Source organism: Mchenga conophoros, linkage group LG18 (genome assembly GCF_057382185.1).
Source record: "Mchenga conophoros isolate Kocher_MC1m ecotype Shallow Benthic linkage group LG18, M_conophoros_male_GT1.1, whole genome shotgun sequence".
NCBI lineage: Eukaryota > Metazoa > Chordata > Actinopteri > Cichliformes > Cichlidae > Mchenga > Mchenga conophoros.
In genome coordinates this window covers 737,377-756,698 of record NC_140543.1, presented here as the reverse complement: position 1 = coordinate 756,698, position 19,322 = coordinate 737,377, and the positions used below count along the sequence as shown (strand labels likewise).

Genomic DNA, 19,322 nt, shown 5'->3' with positions numbered 1-19,322 from the left:
GCTTCAGTGCAAACATACTGTTATAAATACTGTTATAAATTAAGCTTAAATAGACATGAAAATAAAAATGAGAATAAGAATTAAAAGTGCTAAGTAGATAGATATATACATGATATATACATGAGTGCAGGTGGTGATCAGTGCCAAACATGGAATGATGCAGTGAACACAGCGTAGGGTCATGTGTTAGTGGTGGGAACAGTCATACGGTTATTGTTCATGTGTCCAACAGCAGAGGGGAAGAAACTGTTCTTGTGGCGAGAGGTTCTGGTGCGAATGGACCGGAGCCTCCTGCCTGAGGGGAGCAGGTCAAACAGACTGTGTCCAGGGTGAGAAGGGTCAGCTGAGATCCGAGCTGCACGCCCCAGTGTCCTGGAGGTGTACAGGTCCTGCAGAGATGGGAGTCTGCAGCCAATCACCTTCTCAGCAGAGCGCACAACACGCTGCAGTCTCTGTTTGTCCCTGATAGTGGCTCCAGCGTACCACACGGTGATGGAGGAGGTGAGGATGGACTCGATGATTGCAGTGTAGAATTGCATCATCGTCCGTGTTGGCAGGTTGAATTTCTTCAGCTGCCTCAGGAAGTACATCCTCTGCTGGGCTTTCTTGATGACGGAGGTGATGGTGGGCTCCCACTTCAGGTCCTGGGTGATGGTGGTACCCAGGAAGCGGAATGAGTCCACAGAGGTGATGGGGGTGTCAGTCAGGATGATGGGGGGGAGTGGAGCTGTGTGCTTCCTGAAGTCCACAATAATCTCCACTGTCTTCTGGGCATTCAGCACCAGGTTGTTGTGGCTGCACCAGGACACCAGACGTTCAACCTCCCTGCTGTAGGCAGACTCGTCCCCGTCCGAGATGAGTCCAATAACGGTGGTGTCATCTGCAAACTTGATTAGCTTGACAGACTGGTGGGTGGAGGTGCAGCAGTTGGTGTACAGGGAGAAGAGCAGAGGAGAAAGAACACAGCCCTGAGGGGTTCCTGGGGAGTCCAGATGCTGCAGGATGAAGTGTAGGGCCATGTTGATGGCGTCGTCTACAGACCTGTTGGCTCTGTATGCAAACTGCAGGGGGTCCAGGAGGGGGGCCGTGAGGGTCCTGAGATGGGAGAGAACCAGGCGCTCAAATGACTTCATGACCACAGATGTCAGAGCCACGGGTCTGTAGTCATTTAGTCCAGTGATCCTAGGTTTCTTGGGGACAGGGATTATGGTAGAGGACTTGAAGCAGGCAGGCACATGACATGCCTGCAGTGAGGAGTTGAAGATGCCAGAAAACACTGGGGCCAGCTCGTTTGCACAGTGTCTGAGGGTGGCAGGAGACACACCGTCTGGGCCGGGAGCTTTCCGAGCATTCAGACTCTTAAACTGCTTCCTCACATCTGCTTCATGAATATGAAGAGTTGTGGTGGGAGGAGGTGGTGTGAAATCCTCTTTTGTGTGGGGTGAGGAGGGAGGTGTTGCAGGTGAACAGTTTGAAGGTGGTGATGGCTCTATGTAGGGGGGAGAGGTGGGGGAATTAGTGTCCAAAGTGTCTCTATTGTTGGGGCCGTTGGAGGTGTGAAGGCTGCCTGATGGCTCGTCAAAACGACAGTAGAAGTCGTTAAGGGTGTTGGCCAAGAGCAAGTCATCAGTGGAGTGGGGGGTTTTAGGCTTGTAGTTGGTGATATTCCTAAAACCTTTCCACACAGAGGCCGAGTCATTCTCTGAGATCTGCTGCTGCATCTTCTCAGAGTGCTGATGTTTAGCAATGTCCACTTCTTTAGTGAACCTGTACTTGGCCTCTCTGTAGCAGTCCCTGTCTCCGCTTCTGAACGCCTTACTCTTTTCCAGCCACAGCTTTTTGAGTTTAGGAGTAAACCAGGGTTTGTCATTGTTATAACTCACCCTGGTGCGTGATGGCACAATGCTGTCCTCACAGAAGTGGATATAGGAGGTGACAGTGTCCGTAAACTCGTCCAAGCTGTTAGAAGCAGCCTTCATTGTGTCCCAGTCTGTAGACTCCAAACACGTGCGAAGCTCCTCCACAGCCTCGTTGCTCCACAGTTTTTTAGTCCTCACGACAGGTTTGGAGAGCTTCAGCCTCTGTCTGTACGCGGGGATTAGGTGGATCATGATGTGGTCAGAAAGACCGAGTGAAGCGCGGGGCACCGCGCGATAGGCCCCGCTGATCGTGCTGTAACAGTGGTCTAATGTCCTCTCCTCTCTGGTCGGGCATTTAATATACTGCTTGTATTTTGGGAAGCTCATGGCTCAGATTGGCTTTGTTAAAGTCACCAAGAGCAATGATGAGAGAGTCTGAAACCTGTGTGATCAATGTGACAAATATGACCTTTGAATAAAGAAGGAAAACACATTTAATCTTTTTCCATGTTAATACATATTTGTAAATGAATTAAAATGTAATTATTCTGTGATTACAAAGTTAAAGTTGTCTGTTTAATCTGGTTCCATGTCGTGTTGCTGCCACCTAGTGGTGGACTTCAGAGTTGTGCTTGTGCTGCCAGCCTGAGGACTCGTGCCAGGAAAACAGGCTTGGACGATATGGACTGCAACTGCTTATGAACGTTTGGCAGAAAGGTGCACATGTTTGTGTGTTTTACTTTGTGTTACGTTTTATTTGGGTTGTAATTTTATTTTGCTGACAGAATATTTGTTTCCAGTTGTTATTTCACTGTAGTTTTTTGTGGTGTTTGCCGGTGAATGGAAGATTAAAATACAGATTAAATATGGGTTGGAGGATTATTCTAATCCAAACATCAAAAAGAATAACCTGCAGGAGCAGTTGCTAAAATCCAACCTAACTATGCCGACCTTTGCTGTGTAGAACAAACCTGCTGGAAACAAACAGCAGTCTGACTTTACTGATCATTGTGAGCAACACGGAGGTTCACAGAGGGAGGTTTGTGCTGGAGCAGCAGGTTCAGCTCGCCGTCTTCAACGCGCTCTGCTTCCTTGTTTGATGTCTGATCACAGCTCCTGACATGTGTAATGAGCAGCTTTGTTCGGACCTGTGCAGGTTTGTGTGCGTCAGCGTCACAAGCAGGTATCACGCTGGGGTTCAGACTGTTTCCAAACATCGCTGACCAGACAGCGCACTCCCACCTCCCAGGTGTCGACACTTCAGCACAGTAGAACGTGCTTGTGTGACAGGGCGACCGTGGCTCAGGGGGTTGGGAATCGCATCTGTAACCGGAAGGTCGCCGGTTCGATCCCTGGGCTCTCTGTCCTGGTCGTTGTGTCCCTGGGCAAGACACTTTACCCTACTTGCCTACTGGTGTTGGCCAGAGGGGCCGATGGCGCGATATGGCAGCTTGGCTTCTGTCAGTCTGCCCCAGGGCAGCTGTGGCTACAACTGTAGCTGCCTCCACCAGTGTGTGAATGTGAGAGTGACTGAATAGTGGTATTGTAAAGCGCTTTGGGTGCCTTGAAAAGCGCTATATCAATCCAATCCATTATTATTATTGTGTAAGCGAGGCAGTGCTCAGGTGGCGTCCGTTTGGGCGATCCTCTGCGATCATGTCTGAGCTGTGTGCTGGAATCAGGGAAACCCGAATCCTCTTCTTTGATCGGGGTAAAAAACCTGCACTGGTTACCCGAGCTGATCACGTAACCCTGTGTGTGTCCTTCTGTGCGAGTGGACTAATGCAGCCTGATCACTCGTGTTTGTTCAGACGACTTCCTGAGAATCTGGTTGTGGAGTTCTCTGGAACAGATTTTATGAGACTGTTTGGGATCGTTTCCAAATTCCAAAGAAGACGTCAAAGAACCAGTTTCATAACTGAACATGAGATATTTGTCTGTTTATGTAACACGTCTTACTGTGGGACATCTAAATTTAGACGTCTCGTGTAAACAAAACAGTTTGTCTGTATTCCAGGTGTGGCACAACAACAGCCTGAGACATGGGGTGGGGCAGAAAAGGAAAGCTTGACAGCCACAGTCACAACAGGATACATCAGCTTGTCCCGATTCTGAGGGAACAGAGGGAACGTCGGCTAACGTGGGAACGTCGGCCCACTTTAAAGATGGACGTGGTTTCCTGCAACGCTCCTCAGCATCTACAGACTTCAGAGAAGACTGACAGAAACGAGCCGTTCACTTTTCTGTTTATTGATCTTTGAAACCTCACATAAGTACACATTTGTTTGGACTTTCTGTGTCCTCCAATCAGACACTGTATGGAAAAAGGAAGCAGTGAATCACGCTGAAAGAGTCGGAGGGTTTGCTGCCATCAGGTGGCCACACTGAGGAACTACAGCTGCACATTCAAATCAAACTTTATACACAATTACACAAAAACATCACAGTCATCATAAAAGCATCTGTCAGAGCGTGCAACCACGGTCATCAGAGCGTCACAGCCAGAGCAACGACCCGCCTCCACAGTTACACACACAACAGGAAGTGTGTCACACAGTCAGACATTTGTGTTTATAACATTTACAACATGCACAAAGTTTAAAAACACGTTCACGCTGCAGGCATGTGACTTTTGGAAGAAGGCGGAGCCAAACCAGCCCGGTCAGGTTCCAGTTAAAGTCTTTAACCAGTGAACAGCACCACCCTCAGGCAGGGAGGAGCACAGCGGGAACATCACTGATGCCTGGGTCAGAACTACAGCCAAACCTTTGACCCCGAGTGCAGCACATGCAGGATAAAGGAAAGAAATGTCACAACTCGAAGAGAAGCGAGAGAAAGCTCCCTCTACCATTACTCTGAAAACACATCCACTCTAGCCCACCCCACGAGTGGACGCTCTCCATGCCACTCAGCACAGACGCAATGAGGACTCAGTGAAGACTCTGAACCCGGCATACACGGGCTCAGTGAATTTGGTCTTGAAGGTGTGGAGGTGGGTCAGAGTGTCAGAGGAGACCTTGAGGAAGGACAGAGTGCCAGCCTGACAGTCCACGTACACTGCTGCCCTACTAGAGTCGGACAGGGAGGATGAGGAGTAGGAGCGCGAGGAGAGTGCCGTTTCTTTGCCGTCGTGCCAGACGGCGTATGTATCGGAGCAGTACAGACTCCACGACTGGTTGTTCCACCCGAACAGGGTCTTGTTGCTGTCTCCTTTCCTTCTGATCCCTCTGTAACTCACCGCTATGTAAACCTCGCCGGTCCACTCCACCTCCCAGTACCCGCGACCCATCAGCCCATCTCTGCACAGCAGCTGAGCCCGGTCGAATCTGTCGGGATGATCGGGATACCGCTGAGGCTCCGACAGATACTCCACTTTCTTGGTATGGTGGGACAGTTTGAGTTTCCTGTTCACCGTGTTCATGTCGATGGTGAGCTGACAGCAATCTGATGAGAGAACAAACACAATCCAGCTACAGTCAGTCATCCAGGCCTCGGCGGTCTCAGGAGCCGAACCAAGACCACCGGACTTCTCCGAGTTTGTCCAGACGTTTCATCCGAGAGGCTGCTTCAGTTCTAAAGCCAGAAGGTGGACTACACTGACCTGGACCACTGCTCCAAAAGGTCAAAGGCCACTCCCTGAGGATGCCAGTGTTCACATTTCATCACATCTGTGTCCACTTTGGACAGAGGGCGTGGCTTACAACACAGACTGTGCACGACCTACAGTCCAGCCTGAGGTCAGGTGATCTCAGTATGGCAGGGTTACATTGCTTCGTCTTAGCTCATGAGATGAGTCACCATTGAGGGACACTCCCACCGGCGTTTAAATACCGTTTGGTCCAAGAACTGAAGCAGCTCCTCGGATGAGGCGTCTTCAAGAAACTTAAAGAAGTCCCGTCTGTCCAAGCTCGGCAGAATGAGTGATGGGACCGTGCGCTGTTTGAATCACATTAAAAACACACTTACACTTCTTCAGCTCTGACCTCACCCATCGGACTCCAGCAGGCTCCGCCCTGAAAGCAGGAGGGGGTCAGCATGCACACTTGGACATCACATGGCTGTCATACTGTTATAGACAGGCGTGATGGAGCGGGGCTCTCTGTGCTAGCTAGACTGATTCTTGGGTTTCCTACAGTGACAGGCTGTTCCTTCAACATGCAGAGATCTACAGCCATGGAGGGGAATGTGAGGCTTAAAATAAAGAAGCAGAGAGGAGAGGCTTTCTGCTCTCCTCTTTCAGTCCTCCTCCTCCTACCTGAGAGCGTCCGGTCTCCCGCGTGGATCCTCAGGTCGTGTAGGCACCTGCACGTTTCCTGTAAGTACATCCGGGGTCAAAATGATAGGTTTACACTTTTCACAGCACCTCAGAAAAAAATTCAATTCAATTCAATTTTATTTATATAGCGCCAAATCACAACAAAAGTCGCCTCAAGGCGCTTCATAGATACAGAGAAAAACCCAACAATCATATGACCCCCTATGAGCAGCACTTTGGCGACAGAGGGAAGGAAAAACTCCCTTTTAACAGGAAGAAACCTCCGGCAGAACCAGGCTCAGGGAGGGGCGGGGCCATCTGCTGTGATTGGTTGGGGTGAGAGAAGAAACAAACACGAGAAGGAACTCTGTGTCTGTCCTCATGCAGCACATCACAGACTGAAATCAGTCCGAGCGCTGAAGCTGCATTTATATGAACACAGGTTTATAATCCAGGTGTCACAGTCTCACACACAACCTCGTGTTTCTGCACTCACCTGGAAGCAGGTAGAAGGGCTTCGTCAGGGTGTGTAATTGCACGCTCGGCATCAGCTGCTGCATGCCTGGCACACGGAAGCACTGCATGACCTGTGGGTCAGAAATATCACACTGTGACCACGCATCAGCTCCACGAACAGGAGGACCAGAACGTGTCTCTGAGCCAGCACCATGACATCACAGGCCCAGGGAGGCCGAGGGAGGACGAGGGAGGGAGATCCAAGGAGGCCCAGGGAGGACAAGGGAGGACGAGGGAGAACGAGGGAGGACGAGGGAGGACGAGGGAGGACGAGGGAGGGAGAACAAGGGAGGACGAGGGAAGATGAGGGAGGACGAGGGAGGACGAGGGAAGATGAGGGAGGGAGATCCAAGGAGGCCCAGGGAGGACGAGGGAGGACGAGGGAGAACGAGGGAGGACGAGGGAGGGAGAACGAGGGAGGACGAGGGAAGATGAGGGAGGGAGATCCAAGGAGGCCCAGGGAGGACAAGGGAGGACGAGGGAGGACGAGGGAGACCCAAGGAGGCCCAGGGAGGACGAGGGAGGACGAGGGAAGATGAGGGAGGGAGATCCAAGGAGGCCCAGGGAGGACAAGGGAGGACGAGGGAGGACGAGGGAGACCCAAGGAGGCCCAGGGAGGACGAGGGAGGGCGAGGGAGACCCAAGGAGGCCCAGGGAGGACAAGGGAGGACAAGGGAGGACGAGGGAGGACGAGGGAAGATGAGGGAGGGAGATCCAAGGAGGCCCAGGGAGGACAAGGGAGGACGAGGGAGACCCAAGGAGGCCCAGGGAGGACGAGGGAGGACGAGGGAGGGCGAGGGAGACCCAAGGAGGCCCAGGGAGGACGAGGGAGGACGAGGGAGGGCGAGGGAGGACGAGGGAGGGCGAGGGAGGACGAGGGAGGACAAGGGAGAACGAGGGAGGACGAGGGAGGGAGAACGAGGGAGGACGAGGGAAGATGAGGGAGGGAGATCCAAGGAGGCCCAGGGAGGACAAGGGAGGACGAGGGAGGACGAGGGAGACCCAAGGAGGCCCAGGGAGGACGAGGGAGGGCGAGGGAGACCCAAGGAGGCCCAGGGAGGACGAGGGAGGACGAGGGAGGGCGAGGGAGGGCGAGGGAAGATGAGGGAGGGAGATCCAAGGAGGCCCAGGGAGGACAAGGGAGGACGAGGGAGGACGAGGGAAGATGAGGGAGGGAGATCCAAGGAGGCCCAGGGAGGACAAGGGAGGACGAGGGAGAACGAGGGAGGACGAGGGAGGGAGAACGAGGGAGGACGAGGGAAGATGAGGGAGGGAGATCCAAGGAGGACAAGGGAGGACGAGGGAGGACGAGGGAAGATGAGGGAGGGAGATCCAAGGAGGCCCAGGGAGGACAAGGGAGGACGAGGGAGAACGAGGGAGGACGAGGGAGGGAGAACGAGGGAGGACGAGGGAAGATGAGGGAGGGAGATCCAAGGAGGCCCAGGGAGGACAAGGGAGAACGAGGGAGGACGAGGGAGGACGAGGGAGACCCAAGGAGGCCCAGGGAGGACGAGGGAGGGCGAGGGAGGGCGAGGGAGACCCAAGGAGGCCCAGGGAGGACGAGGGAGGACGAGGGAGACCCAAGGAGGCCCAGGGAAGACAAGGGAGGACGAGGGAGGCCCAGGGAGGACGAGGGAGGGAGAATGAGGGAGGACGAGGGAAGATGAGGGAGGGAGATCCAAGGAGGCCCAGGGAGGACGAGGGAGACCCAAGGAGGCCCAGGGAGGACGAGGGAGGACGAGGGAGGGCGAGGGAGACCCAAGGAGGCCCAGGGAAGACAAGGGAGGACGAGGGAGGCCCAGGGAGGACGAGGGAGGGAGAATGAGGGAGGACGAGGGAAGATGAGGGAGGGAGATCCAAGGAGGCCCAGGGAGGACGAGGGAGACCCAAGGAGGCCCAGGGAGGACGAGGGAGGGCGAGGGAGACCCAAGGAGGCCCAGGGAAGACAAGGGAGGACGAGGGAGGCCCAGGGAGGACGAGGGAGGGAGATCCAAGGAGGCCCAGGGAGAACGAGGGAGGGAGGACGAGGGAGGACGAGGGAGGACGAGGGAGGGAGAACGAGGGAGGACGAGGGAGACCCAAGGAGGCCCAGGGAGGACGAGGGAGGGCGAGGGAGACCCAAGGAGGCCCAGGGAGGACGAGGGAGGGCGAGGGAGACCCAAGGAGGCCCAGGGAGGATGAGGGAGGACGAGGGAGGGCGAGGGAGACCCAAGGAGGCCCAGGGAAGACAAGGGAGGACGAGGGAGGCCCAGGGAGGACGAGGGAGGGAGAATGAGGGAGGACGAGGGAAGATGAGGGAGGGAGATCCAAGGAGGCCCAGGGAGGACGAGGGAGACCCAAGGAGGCCCAGGGAGGACGAGGGAGGGCGAGGGAGACCCAAGGAGGCCCAGGGAAGACAAGGGAGGACGAGGGAGGCCCAGGGAGGACGAGGGAGGGAGAATGAGGGAGGACGAGGGAAGATGAGGGAGGGAGATCCAAGGAGGCCCAGGGAGGACGAGGGAGGGCGAGGGAGACCCAAGGAGGCCCAGGGAAGACAAGGGAGGACGAGGGAGGCCCAGGGAGGACGAGGGAGGGAGGACGAGAGAGGCCCAGGGAGGACGAGGGAGGACGAGGGAGGGAGAACGAGGGAGGACGAGGGAGACCCAAGGAGGCCCAGGGAGGACGAGGGAGGATGAGGGAGGACAAGGGAGACCCAAGGAGGCCCAGGGAGGACGAGGGAGAATGAGGGAGGGAGGACGAGAGAGGCCCAGGCAGGACGAGGGAGGACGAGGGAGGGAGAACGAGGGAGGACGAGGGAGACCCAAGGAGGCCCAGGGAGGACGAGGGAGGATGAGGGAGGACAAGGGAGGCCCAGGGAGGCCCAGGGAGGACGAGGGAGGGAGAACGAGGGAGGACGAGGGAGACCCAAGGAGGCCGAGGGAGACCCAAGGAGGCCCAGGGAGGATGAGGGAGGACAAGGGAGGACGAGGGAGGGAGGCTCAGGGAGGGAGACTGAGGGAGGCGTCACTCTTCAGTTTGAAAACGAGTATTTGTAGAAGCTTCAATGCTCCAGGTTCTGTAACAGGATGGGCTCTTTGGCTCTTTTTCCCCGACACGTTTCCTCCATTTATGGAGTAAAAGGCCAAATGGGCGGGGCTTTGAGCACCACCTGTGGTCACCTGTCTGGTTCTCAGACCTTCGTCGTGTTTTCAAAGAGTTCAGAATATTCTTAAACGTACTTTTTTGAAGAGTTCATCGATGGGATCCTGGACGCACCGACTGCTGAACACCTCAGCGATACTTTGGATGAAGAAGGAGCCGTACGCCGGGTGTTTGTATGCAGCTATGTCTGCAAACACAAACAGGTGTGAACAGCTGTGTGTGACAGTGATCAGTACTGGATGCTGCAGGACTCACGAGGCGCGCTGCAATGAAGAGTGATGAAATCCTTTTCTGTGTGCAGCCGAGCAGCTTCATTTACTGATCGAGCTCTCATGTTGTCTGTGGGCACAGGCGGTCTTCCAGGTACGAGCACTGAAACAGACAACGCTTAGTGAAACGCCATGTTCACAGCAGCCGCCAGCAGCGCGCGAGCGGAGACTCACCTCCTCTGGACGCCTGAATGATGACGATCTTCGGTTTGTCCTTCAGCGCGGGACAGTTTCTAGAGTTTAAGCGCTCATAAATTCGGTCAATTTCTATCCTGTGATTGCCCGTTCCACAGATAGTTCCCATGCCTCCGTGGGACATGACAACAACAAACACGCTGTCTGTGAGGGGCAGTGTCGGACGTCTGCTAAACCTTTTCAGAGCTTCGTCCATTTTCTGTAAGAGCAAAAAGTCAGACGTCAGTCGTTGGGTCGCTGTGGAAAAGCAGTGCAAGCCTCAGTGAAGGAAAGTTACCTGTGCAGGTAGGTTCCGATGTCTATCCACCTCGTATCCCAGAGTGTGGAGCAGGTTGACCACGGCCTGCTCATCTTTGTCAGCCCCGTGTCTGGTTAATGCCGGATTGTAAAAATGCATGTTGTTGATCAGCAGGGCGACACGCTTTGTCCGTCGGGGCACATTTGTAGCCTGGATGTTTCTGGTCATGTTGTCGGTGCTCATCGCCATCGCTGCCCTGCGAGAAGATCAGAGGACAGAATCGGCTCAGTGGATCCGTCATGAACAGCTGCTGAATGAGCAGCGCTGCTCAACACGCTGCTCAACACGCTGCTCAACACGCTGCTCAACGCTGTCATCCATCACAGACGCCACAGTGATGCAGTGCACAACATTACCACATTATAAATAATATTATTGTTACTGTGTAAAGGAGGCAGAAGTAAAAACGTCCACATGTACACACGATCAGCACCGAGCTACAGGCTTTGTTCACTGCTCGCTTTCTTTGCTTGCATCAAACTTTGGATATTTTTTCTCTATGAAATAAACATGTTAGTGTAATGACAGCTGTAGTGTTGTAGGTTCAGCCTTGTTAGTCCTGTCTGTAAATGAAAGTTCTGCCACAGAGATGATCTCAGGTGAAAGTAGCTCCGCCTCCCGGGTCTGAACAGCAGGTTCATTCAGCCTGATGCGCTTTCAGCCTGCACGTGTGCGATTACACTGTAGAGTAATCACTTAAATCCTCATTCAGAGTGTGTTACTATAAAATGTGATTCACTGTGAGAGTAGTATGACATATAAACTACAATATACAGCATCATTTTTAACTTAAGGAGTAAGTTGCAGCCACAGTAAAATTTAATTCCTTGAACTGAATGGAACCTCATATATTAATAAATGTATTTGTTTATTCAAACAATGTGAAACATTATTACAGCCCACTTTGTATCAAACAGCCAGTCTCACTCTTACCAAAAAGAATATTCAAGTATACTTTAAAAACTAGAAAACAAGCAAGTATACCTTTAGTTTACTTTGTATGTATTTTCTTCCTTTTTTAGACCAAATTACATTTAAGCATCAGCATCTTTTACCTTTTGAACAGAGTAAGTGGGGCAAATCATTAATTTAAAAAATGAAATTGTGCAAACCGTGAGTGAAAAGGGTCAATAGTTAATAAACCTCAACTCTCAAAACACTTTCTCACCTGTTCACTATATGATTCTGGTGCTTGAACTATGGGAGCAGTTCTTTATAAATGAAGCCTTCTGATAGTTAGAACTGATATCTGATATCTGGGGAATGAAGAGATTTGTTACATGTGAAAAATATGTTTCAATTGCATTTTAATTACTGTTTTTCAATCAGAAGTAACTCAAATATAAACTAAAAAGTAAATTAATAGTATACTTGTAAGGTTAGTATTGTGATAGTCGAGTATATTTTAATTATACTCTTGTAGACATTATGACATTATGCTAGTACATTTATGGTGAGCAAAAAGTACATCTCAAAGTTAATTTCAAGAATACTGTTGTGTACTAAAACGGGGGCCAATAAAGTCCCCAGAAGCATTATTAGTATATGTACTAGGTTGGGAAATATAATTGAAGTATGCTTGTTTTTGTATGGCCAGCAACAAAAACTAATGGCTACATTTAGAGTAATGTTTAAACATGACTTCATTTAGCAGGATGTTGCTTTTTTCTCTTCTTATTCTTTCTTATACTGGACCTTCATTTGTTTTGTATAAGGTGGTACTTTTTAAGACACCTCTGCCTAACGAGTGAACTGACCTAATAATATGCTCTGGTCGTCATTTTACACAAGGTGTCACATCCATGAAACCTACACCACTAACCAGCATCAGTCCTACAACTTCACTCTCAGAATTAATAAATTCTGGGACAAGCAGAAACTGTATTTTTAGCGGTGCATTTTGCTGCAGGCCAGACTGCTATTAAATGCTCTCCTAAAGAAATAATTCCTTTGTAGCACCACTGTGTCTTGGTTCAGGAGAGATGTCCTGATATACGTGATAATGTAACACGGGTGTTTATGTTTGTTCGTGTTTAGCGCGTTGGGTTGTGTTTTTAAAGCTTTGTAATGCGACAGGTGCGATAGCCGACACCACACATTCACCTGACGTACAACGTGACGTATGACGCACACGTCGGGTATTCACTTTCAAAACAACAATGAGGATAGAAAGTCGAGGTGGTTAATGCTCCTTGCGCTGGTTGCCAACCACCATTAAATAACAACAAGAAGAAAATATTGATCTGCTTCTCTTAGTTTTGCACGTTTAAGACGCGATTCAGACTCAAACAAAGCTGCAAAGCAGGAGAACAACATGGCCATCAACTATTCTGTGCCACAGATACAGTTCGCTGCAGCACAGAGTGATGATGAGACCGTTAACATGTGCAACTTAGAAGAGGTAACTGGATGTTCAATCGGGTTAAATGCAAGGTTGATCGGATTATATCTGAAGATCATATGCTATTCGTGGTAACTCTGCTAGACTCCAAATTGCTGCTCGTCCATGCGGGAGTATCCCAAAATTAAATGAAACCACTTAACACTTTTTCCCTAAAACGGACTGACATGGGACACATTAAAGTTGGATCGGAACCTGCTAATCAGTCTGAAGGTAAGTGTTTTTTTCACTTATTCGAGAGAAGTCCGAAATGCGTTCTTAGTACTGTTTGTTTTGACTTTTAAGCTACCCTACCAGGATATTTTCATTTAAAGACAAAATGTCAATATCTATGAATGTGGAGACTCAAAAGACTAGTTAGGTAATTTGCCGATGGATTTATGAGACTTGATAGAAACTTGGACGTTTGCAACAGGTGAATCGGTGAACTACCGAGGTTGCGCCCAAATGCTTAAAGCTGGTCAGTGTTTTCAGGTGTGCTTGTACTACCTGTACGGTGCGGAGTGCTGACTAAGTCATGTTAAACCCATTAAAGCGTCGAGCTCAAATATCTTTTCATTTTTGTGCACTGTTCTCTTGTTGGCACACATTTTCTCTTTATTGAAGCCTTTTGTGAATAATTTTGATCATGTAAAAACTGGGAATTGGTCCCTATTGACAATACTCTTATTTTTTGCATATGTCATTTAGGAAAGGTAATTGGTCACTGAACTTTCTGCAACTGTGTGTATTTCTAAATTTTGTGGCTTCAGTGCACACAAATTTATATTGTTCAGTTTGCATGTTAAAAGCCACAAACATTAGCTCACTATAGGCTTTGCTGTGGAACTGAGAACTGCTGCCACTTTCAGGACATTTTCTGCCTTCATTCACATGCCTAGGAACAAGAAGGGAGACCACTGAGGAGGAGTTTTATAAGTTCACTGGTGACCTCGGCTGTCAAGTTCGTGGATGTGGGTATGCTGCATAAAACACGGTAAGTTACTGGTTAATATATTGCAGTTTATTGCCTTGCAGCGGGCTTACAGTGACATGCCGTGAATAAACGGTAGTATACCAATTTATTAATCACAGTATGACGTTACTTTGTTGACGTAATTTACAACATAACGTCACTGACGCCAGTGAGATACCGTAAAAAAGGCTACGGTGCGTTACCATAGTGCTACCACACCAGCAAACACGGTGTCATCCTGCAGAACGGTGAGCTACCGTAACACAGCGACGCCAGTATGTTACCGTGAAGTGGCGATGAAAAGTCAGTGCTGCACACTCACACGCATGCGCTCTGTTTCATCGCAGGGTCAAACGCACACATGTGATCACGTGATCATGGCGCACACATGTTACCCGAGCGATGTCCCCATGAACTAGGGTGACCAACCGTCCTCTTTTTTGCACTCGCTGACTATATGACACTTTTTATTTCGCCATTCATTAACCGCACAGAGAAGGAATGTTTCAATATGTTAAAGTTTTCTTTAAGCCAGCAGTATTATTAAAGTTCTTCAGGACTGGGCCAAGTGTTTTCTTTATTGGAAATCAATGGTCACCCTACCATAACCAGCTCCACGGCGCCGTCGCGGTACAGCAAGATGGCGCCACGAGACGACTCGCTTACGTTTCAGCTGCCGACGTGTTTGAAGCCAGCAGCACACACATGTGACCTGACATCTGCTTCTCACCTTGATATATGATCTTTACTGGAGAGGCCAAAGGAGCCCTCTCAGGCTGGGTGGGAGAAAACACGCCGGGGGTGGGCACCGCTGCCCGCTGCCTCCCAGCAGACACGCCAGTGGTATGAGTTCAAAACTCTACATGTTATCGAGCTATTGCATTCACAGGTTCCTTTTAGCTGACACACCCGTGCTGTTCTCGAAGCTGTCGTTCTCGACTGCGCCCGGCCTGTCCGCCCGCGGGGCACAGCGGTACCCCATCAGGTGTTGACGGCTGCTAACGGCGGCTGGAAGCTTTGTGACTCTGACGCTGGAACTTTTTTGCTGGTTGGACTTTTGTTGGGTCACAGAAATAGTGGAAGAAGATGAAAGTTTCCAGAAATGAAGGTAAATGTTAGGAAAGAAACGACTGCAGTTTAAAGCTGAGAAAATACCAAATCTATCAAATCACGTCGCCTCGAGTCTTCAAGGAACCTTTCCAGGATTAACATTTGATAGGACGCTCCTGAAGCGTCGCTCAGCAGTCAGAGTCCGAGCTGAGGATCACTCAGAAACCTCGGACACGGCTGGAAGCTGTCAACGACACAAAGCAACACAAAGCAGAAGGGAGACTTACAGCAGGGAGTCCCGTCCTCCTCCGATGAACGCTTCAGTCTGCCGAGAGCTGCAAACAGCTCCTGCGTGGCGCCGTCGGCTTTTATATCCCCGCAGATTCTCCGTGCCAGGTTTTGTTCCAGATGACTTCCTTGGAAACTCGTTATTCAGTTCTCTGGAAGAGCTTTTGAAAGATTGTTTGGGACATTTCCAGATTCTCAAGAAAGCGGTCCAAGAGCCAGTTTCATATTTGAATATCTGATATTTCCCTGTTTTTCAGTGCAGGTCACTTTTCTGTGTGTGGTGTCCAATCACAGCTGAGGCTGCTCAGTGCTGGCTCACCTGGAACACAGGTACACTGTTGCAGCTGCATCTACACTTGATCATGCATCACGCAGTGCTGCTCCCTGAGGCCCTTTGATTGTGTGATAGAAACAGTTTACCTGTATTCCAGGTGTGCCACAACAAGCAGCCTGAGGCTCCGGGTGGGACAGAAAGTGAACGTTTCACAGCAACAGCCCGAGGCTGCGGACTCGCACCGACAACCTATTTCTGTCCTGTCTTTGCCTTCGTGTTGTCGGTGAGAGGCCGCATACAGCCTCACCTCTGCCCATGTGAACAAGCCTCGTCTGTAACTGTCGGCACGATGGAGCTTTGTGAAAAAGAGAAACTGTGAGCAGGGAGCTGTGCAGGAGCATGCCCACGCTGGCATCGACCACAGAAACGCCCACACTAGGGGTGGGTTTTTATAATCGATTCATCGATTAAAATCGATTCTGGCTTGGATAACGTAAAATCGATTCATTAAAATCCTGAATCGATTTTTTAATATAAATTTATTTTGTCCGAAATGCCAGAATCTCAGGTGACATCTCACAAAATTTCAAGAACCACCAAACAGTAAATGAGAGCAGGTACAGGGATTCTGCACATAGACTTAAACACAGGGCGTGACCCGCGGATCAGGATCAGTTAGATGTCGCCTTTCTCACAGTCGGGGCTGAAAGCCGACAGCTCGCTGATCCGGGTCCGCGCTTTGTGTTCACGCCCTTTATGCGCTGATTCTAAAGCTGTTAGTTTGATCTCTCTCCAAACAATATTGACCGAACCAGCAGCAAAAGAAGATCCAAACGCTTCACATAAACATCGTCATGAATTCACTCTGTTTTGCTTCCATTGCGATGCGCAGCTCTCTCTCTCTCTCCCTCCCTCCCCCCCCTCTCTCTCGAACAGTTTCCCTTTCTTCATTATTCGCTTGCTTGTTACACAAGTCTACTGTTGCTTACAGCGCTGTCGGCCGCTGTTTTTTTCCCTTTTACATTCTTCCGAAAAGAAAACCTCATTTCTGCTGTTCAATACTGAACAAATTTAAACTTTTTAATATTATTCAAAATGCAAAATGCTTAGCCGTGTGTCTAATAAAACCGCTGTAACGTCAGAGGTAACGTTCATTAATTAATGGTTTTCTTTCGTTTTTGATGTACTGCAGAATATTTTTATAAAATCCCAGGCCAGGAAAATCACCTTCATGTTTTTCTGTGTTTTATCTTCAGCTACTTTGACACAAAGGCCTCTGCTGTGATGCTCACAGCTTGGATAAAGTCTTGCGAGTGTCAGCTTCCTTTTTATAGATACAAAAATATGTAAATGTTCTGATCTGAATTATACTTCTGACTGTCAAAATTTCCCAGATTTAAATCGAATCGAATCGAATTAAATCGAATCGTGGATCGAATCGATTTGGGACCTTGTGAATCGGAATTGAATCAATTCTAGAAATCAGTGACGATACCCAGCCCTAGCCCACACCGAGCAGCGCCTGAAACAGCGAGGCCTCGGGTGCAGCAGCCTGTGCATGAACATCAACAATCACACACAGGCCTTAAATCACTTCACAGTCCGTCCCACAAGATCATAAAACACTTGATTTATAACACATCAAACAGGCTTTATCAGCTGCAGACAACATCCCATAACACAGCCCAGGATCACAGCAGGGTGGAACAGACACAAGCAGCAGGCAGACATGATGCATGTAGAGCTGGAAGTCTCTTCTTGCTTAGCAGAAACGGTTACGTATGTACGATTATGGAACGATGTGAAATGCATTGCTGACTGCACGTGCAGTACAACCTTTACTGTAGCTGATACGTATGATAGATCATTACTCGAACATCAAGTTAGAAACTTAAAATGAAAAAGAATGAATTGCATGAATGAAACGTTGCTGTGAGCGAGTGGTCCCAGCCTTCATTCAGGTATGAAGCAGTCCAAACAGAAGTGTTCAAACCCTGTGGATGCTCTCCACTCGTCCCAGGTGTGCCCACTTGCTTTTGCACAGCCCTCTGTCTCTGTGTTTGCTGTGATTCGTCACAGTAACTGTCCCGGGTTTGTTTGTGTGAGCAGTCTGTCGCTGCTGTTTCTTTGTTACAGATTTGTTTATACTTTGTTCTTTCTTTCAGTCTTCATGAGGGTCAGGTGTGAGGAGAGGCCTCATTTCAAAGTGCTGCTGATGTCAGACGTGACATCAAGAGGAGGGGTTTCTTCTACCACAGACATCCTTCCTTTTGTTTGTTTCAAGGTCTCTTTTTTCATAAATAGAGCCGTTTGTGTAAATGTGTGAGGAGGTTTTTGCCATTTTCAGTCATCTGTGTAGAGGTTTAGGTCCCTCAGCTTGCCGGACTAATTGAAGTGAGATTAATTGGCCCTGTGTACAGTCAGTCTCTGCCAGAGTCAGGTGAGAGAGCAGAGGTGAGCTGTGTCACCAAATCCTTTTGAGTTTTGTTACCTTGGGTGGAAGTTTTGTTGAGTTTCACGTATGATAGGGTCCACTGTAAACCTGAAATGTCTGCTTCCCTACCGCCCTCCTGGACGCTGAGTCTGACCACTTCACACCCACACAGACGGTCGGCAGCCAGCGTAGCGGCTGATGACAGGAGTTACTGAGCTCCTCTGTTTGAGCGAGTCAGCGGTGTGACTGCAGAGTTTTGGACGCTCTGCAGACGAGCCGGCCGCCTGCTGTAGACATCGAACACAGACCAGAAGACAAAGGCACGCACTGATGATGCTCTTCATCTGAAACCCACAAACACACTCGCAGATAAGCTCTCATCCACGTCACAGCACCTCACCCACTGAGATAAATCCACAGTTTTGTCTCTGACGTTAAACACCACCACAGTCCGGTCACATTACATGTTTCAGCCAGGCCCTCGTAGCTGACTGAATCATATTCCTTTACTAAAAATGGCAGAAGATCATGTGACACATTACCTGTGTGACTCAGCGCTGCCACCATTAAAAGGATGAGTGCTGGTTTTCACTGGTCTCTAATAAAGCGTCTCTACTAGACTCCAAAAGCCAAACCACAGCCGAGGTGTCTGTCTGAAAGTGGGCGGTGACTGGCTGCACAGGTGAAAGTGCTGAAATGCAGCTGAGGTTTCAGAGTGTGAGGGACCCGAGGAGGGAGCGCTGCCTCTCTCACGGCCGATCGCCACAAAAGCTGCTCGAAACTCATCCTTCGGTGTGTGGGCGGAGCCACTGAAGAAAAGCATCACTGTGCTCGTGTTCAGTGGAGACCGTCAGCACTGATGGATGACTGTTCGCTGCTCGCTGTGTCAGACCCGTCCTGCAGGTAAATGCTGCATCAGCTGGAAGGACCGATGAGTTCAAAGAGGCTCTGCGATCGATGACGGCGTGAGATCGTCACGATGACGCTGAAACTTAATCAGAGAGAACGCCGCGAAGCCGCCTGGAGCTGTCGTTAGGGCAGCAGCACTGAAGCAACATCGTTGATCAGAGATCATTGATCAGTGGCTGCTCATCAGTTTCCATGACAACTTGCACATAGGTGATAAAATTGATGGATGACAAAAATGTGAAAATATTCAGTCACTGGAAATCCTGTAACCCACCTGTCGCTGCTTCGTCCCTGCACATCGACAAAGTAAAACAACTTTGTTTTTCTGCTGTGTAGTTTTGTTTCTGAGGTTTGCCACACATGGCAAGCTCCACACCTCACCACCAGGCGATTCACTTTACTTTGCAGTCACTACTTTATTATACTCATTGTTCAATATTGTTTCTTTATTAAAGTTGTTTTTCCATCACACCTTCCA

General features: G+C 49.9%; 1 protein-coding gene across 1 annotated transcript; it reads right to left on the bottom strand.

The window, feature by feature from the left end:
- Nucleotides 1–4,071: 4,071 nt before the first annotated feature.
- Nucleotides 4,072–15,844, bottom strand: LOC146552770 (caspase-1-like). The gene is made up of 10 exons (XM_085254300.1): nt 15,648–15,844; nt 15,227–15,546; nt 10,513–10,729; nt 10,215–10,434; nt 10,027–10,143; nt 9,849–9,958; nt 6,611–6,701; nt 6,115–6,172; nt 5,826–5,872; nt 4,072–5,303 (listed from the first exon to the last, which is right to left on the bottom strand). The coding sequence occupies exons 3-10, from the start codon at nt 10,720–10,722 to the stop codon at nt 4,768–4,770; spliced, it is 1,389 nt and encodes a 462-aa protein (XP_085110426.1). The 5' UTR covers nt 10,723–10,729; nt 15,227–15,546; nt 15,648–15,844; the 3' UTR covers nt 4,072–4,767.
- Between the last annotated feature and the right edge of the window lie 3,478 nt (nt 15,845–19,322).

Excerpts from the sequence above, each read along its gene's own strand:
- LOC146552770 (XM_085254300.1), bottom strand. The coding sequence starts at position 10,722 with ATGGCGATGAGCACCGACAACATGACCAGAAACATCCAGGCTACAAAT. Across the intron at positions 10,435-10,512 it reads ATCGGAACCTACCTGCACAG|AAAATGGACGAAGCTCTGAA; the intron begins GTAACTTTCCTT and ends TTGCTCTTACAG. Across the intron at positions 5,873-6,114 it reads GGGAGACCGGACGCTCTCAG|GGCGGAGCCTGCTGGAGTCC; the intron begins GTAGGAGGAGGA and ends TCCTGCTTTCAG.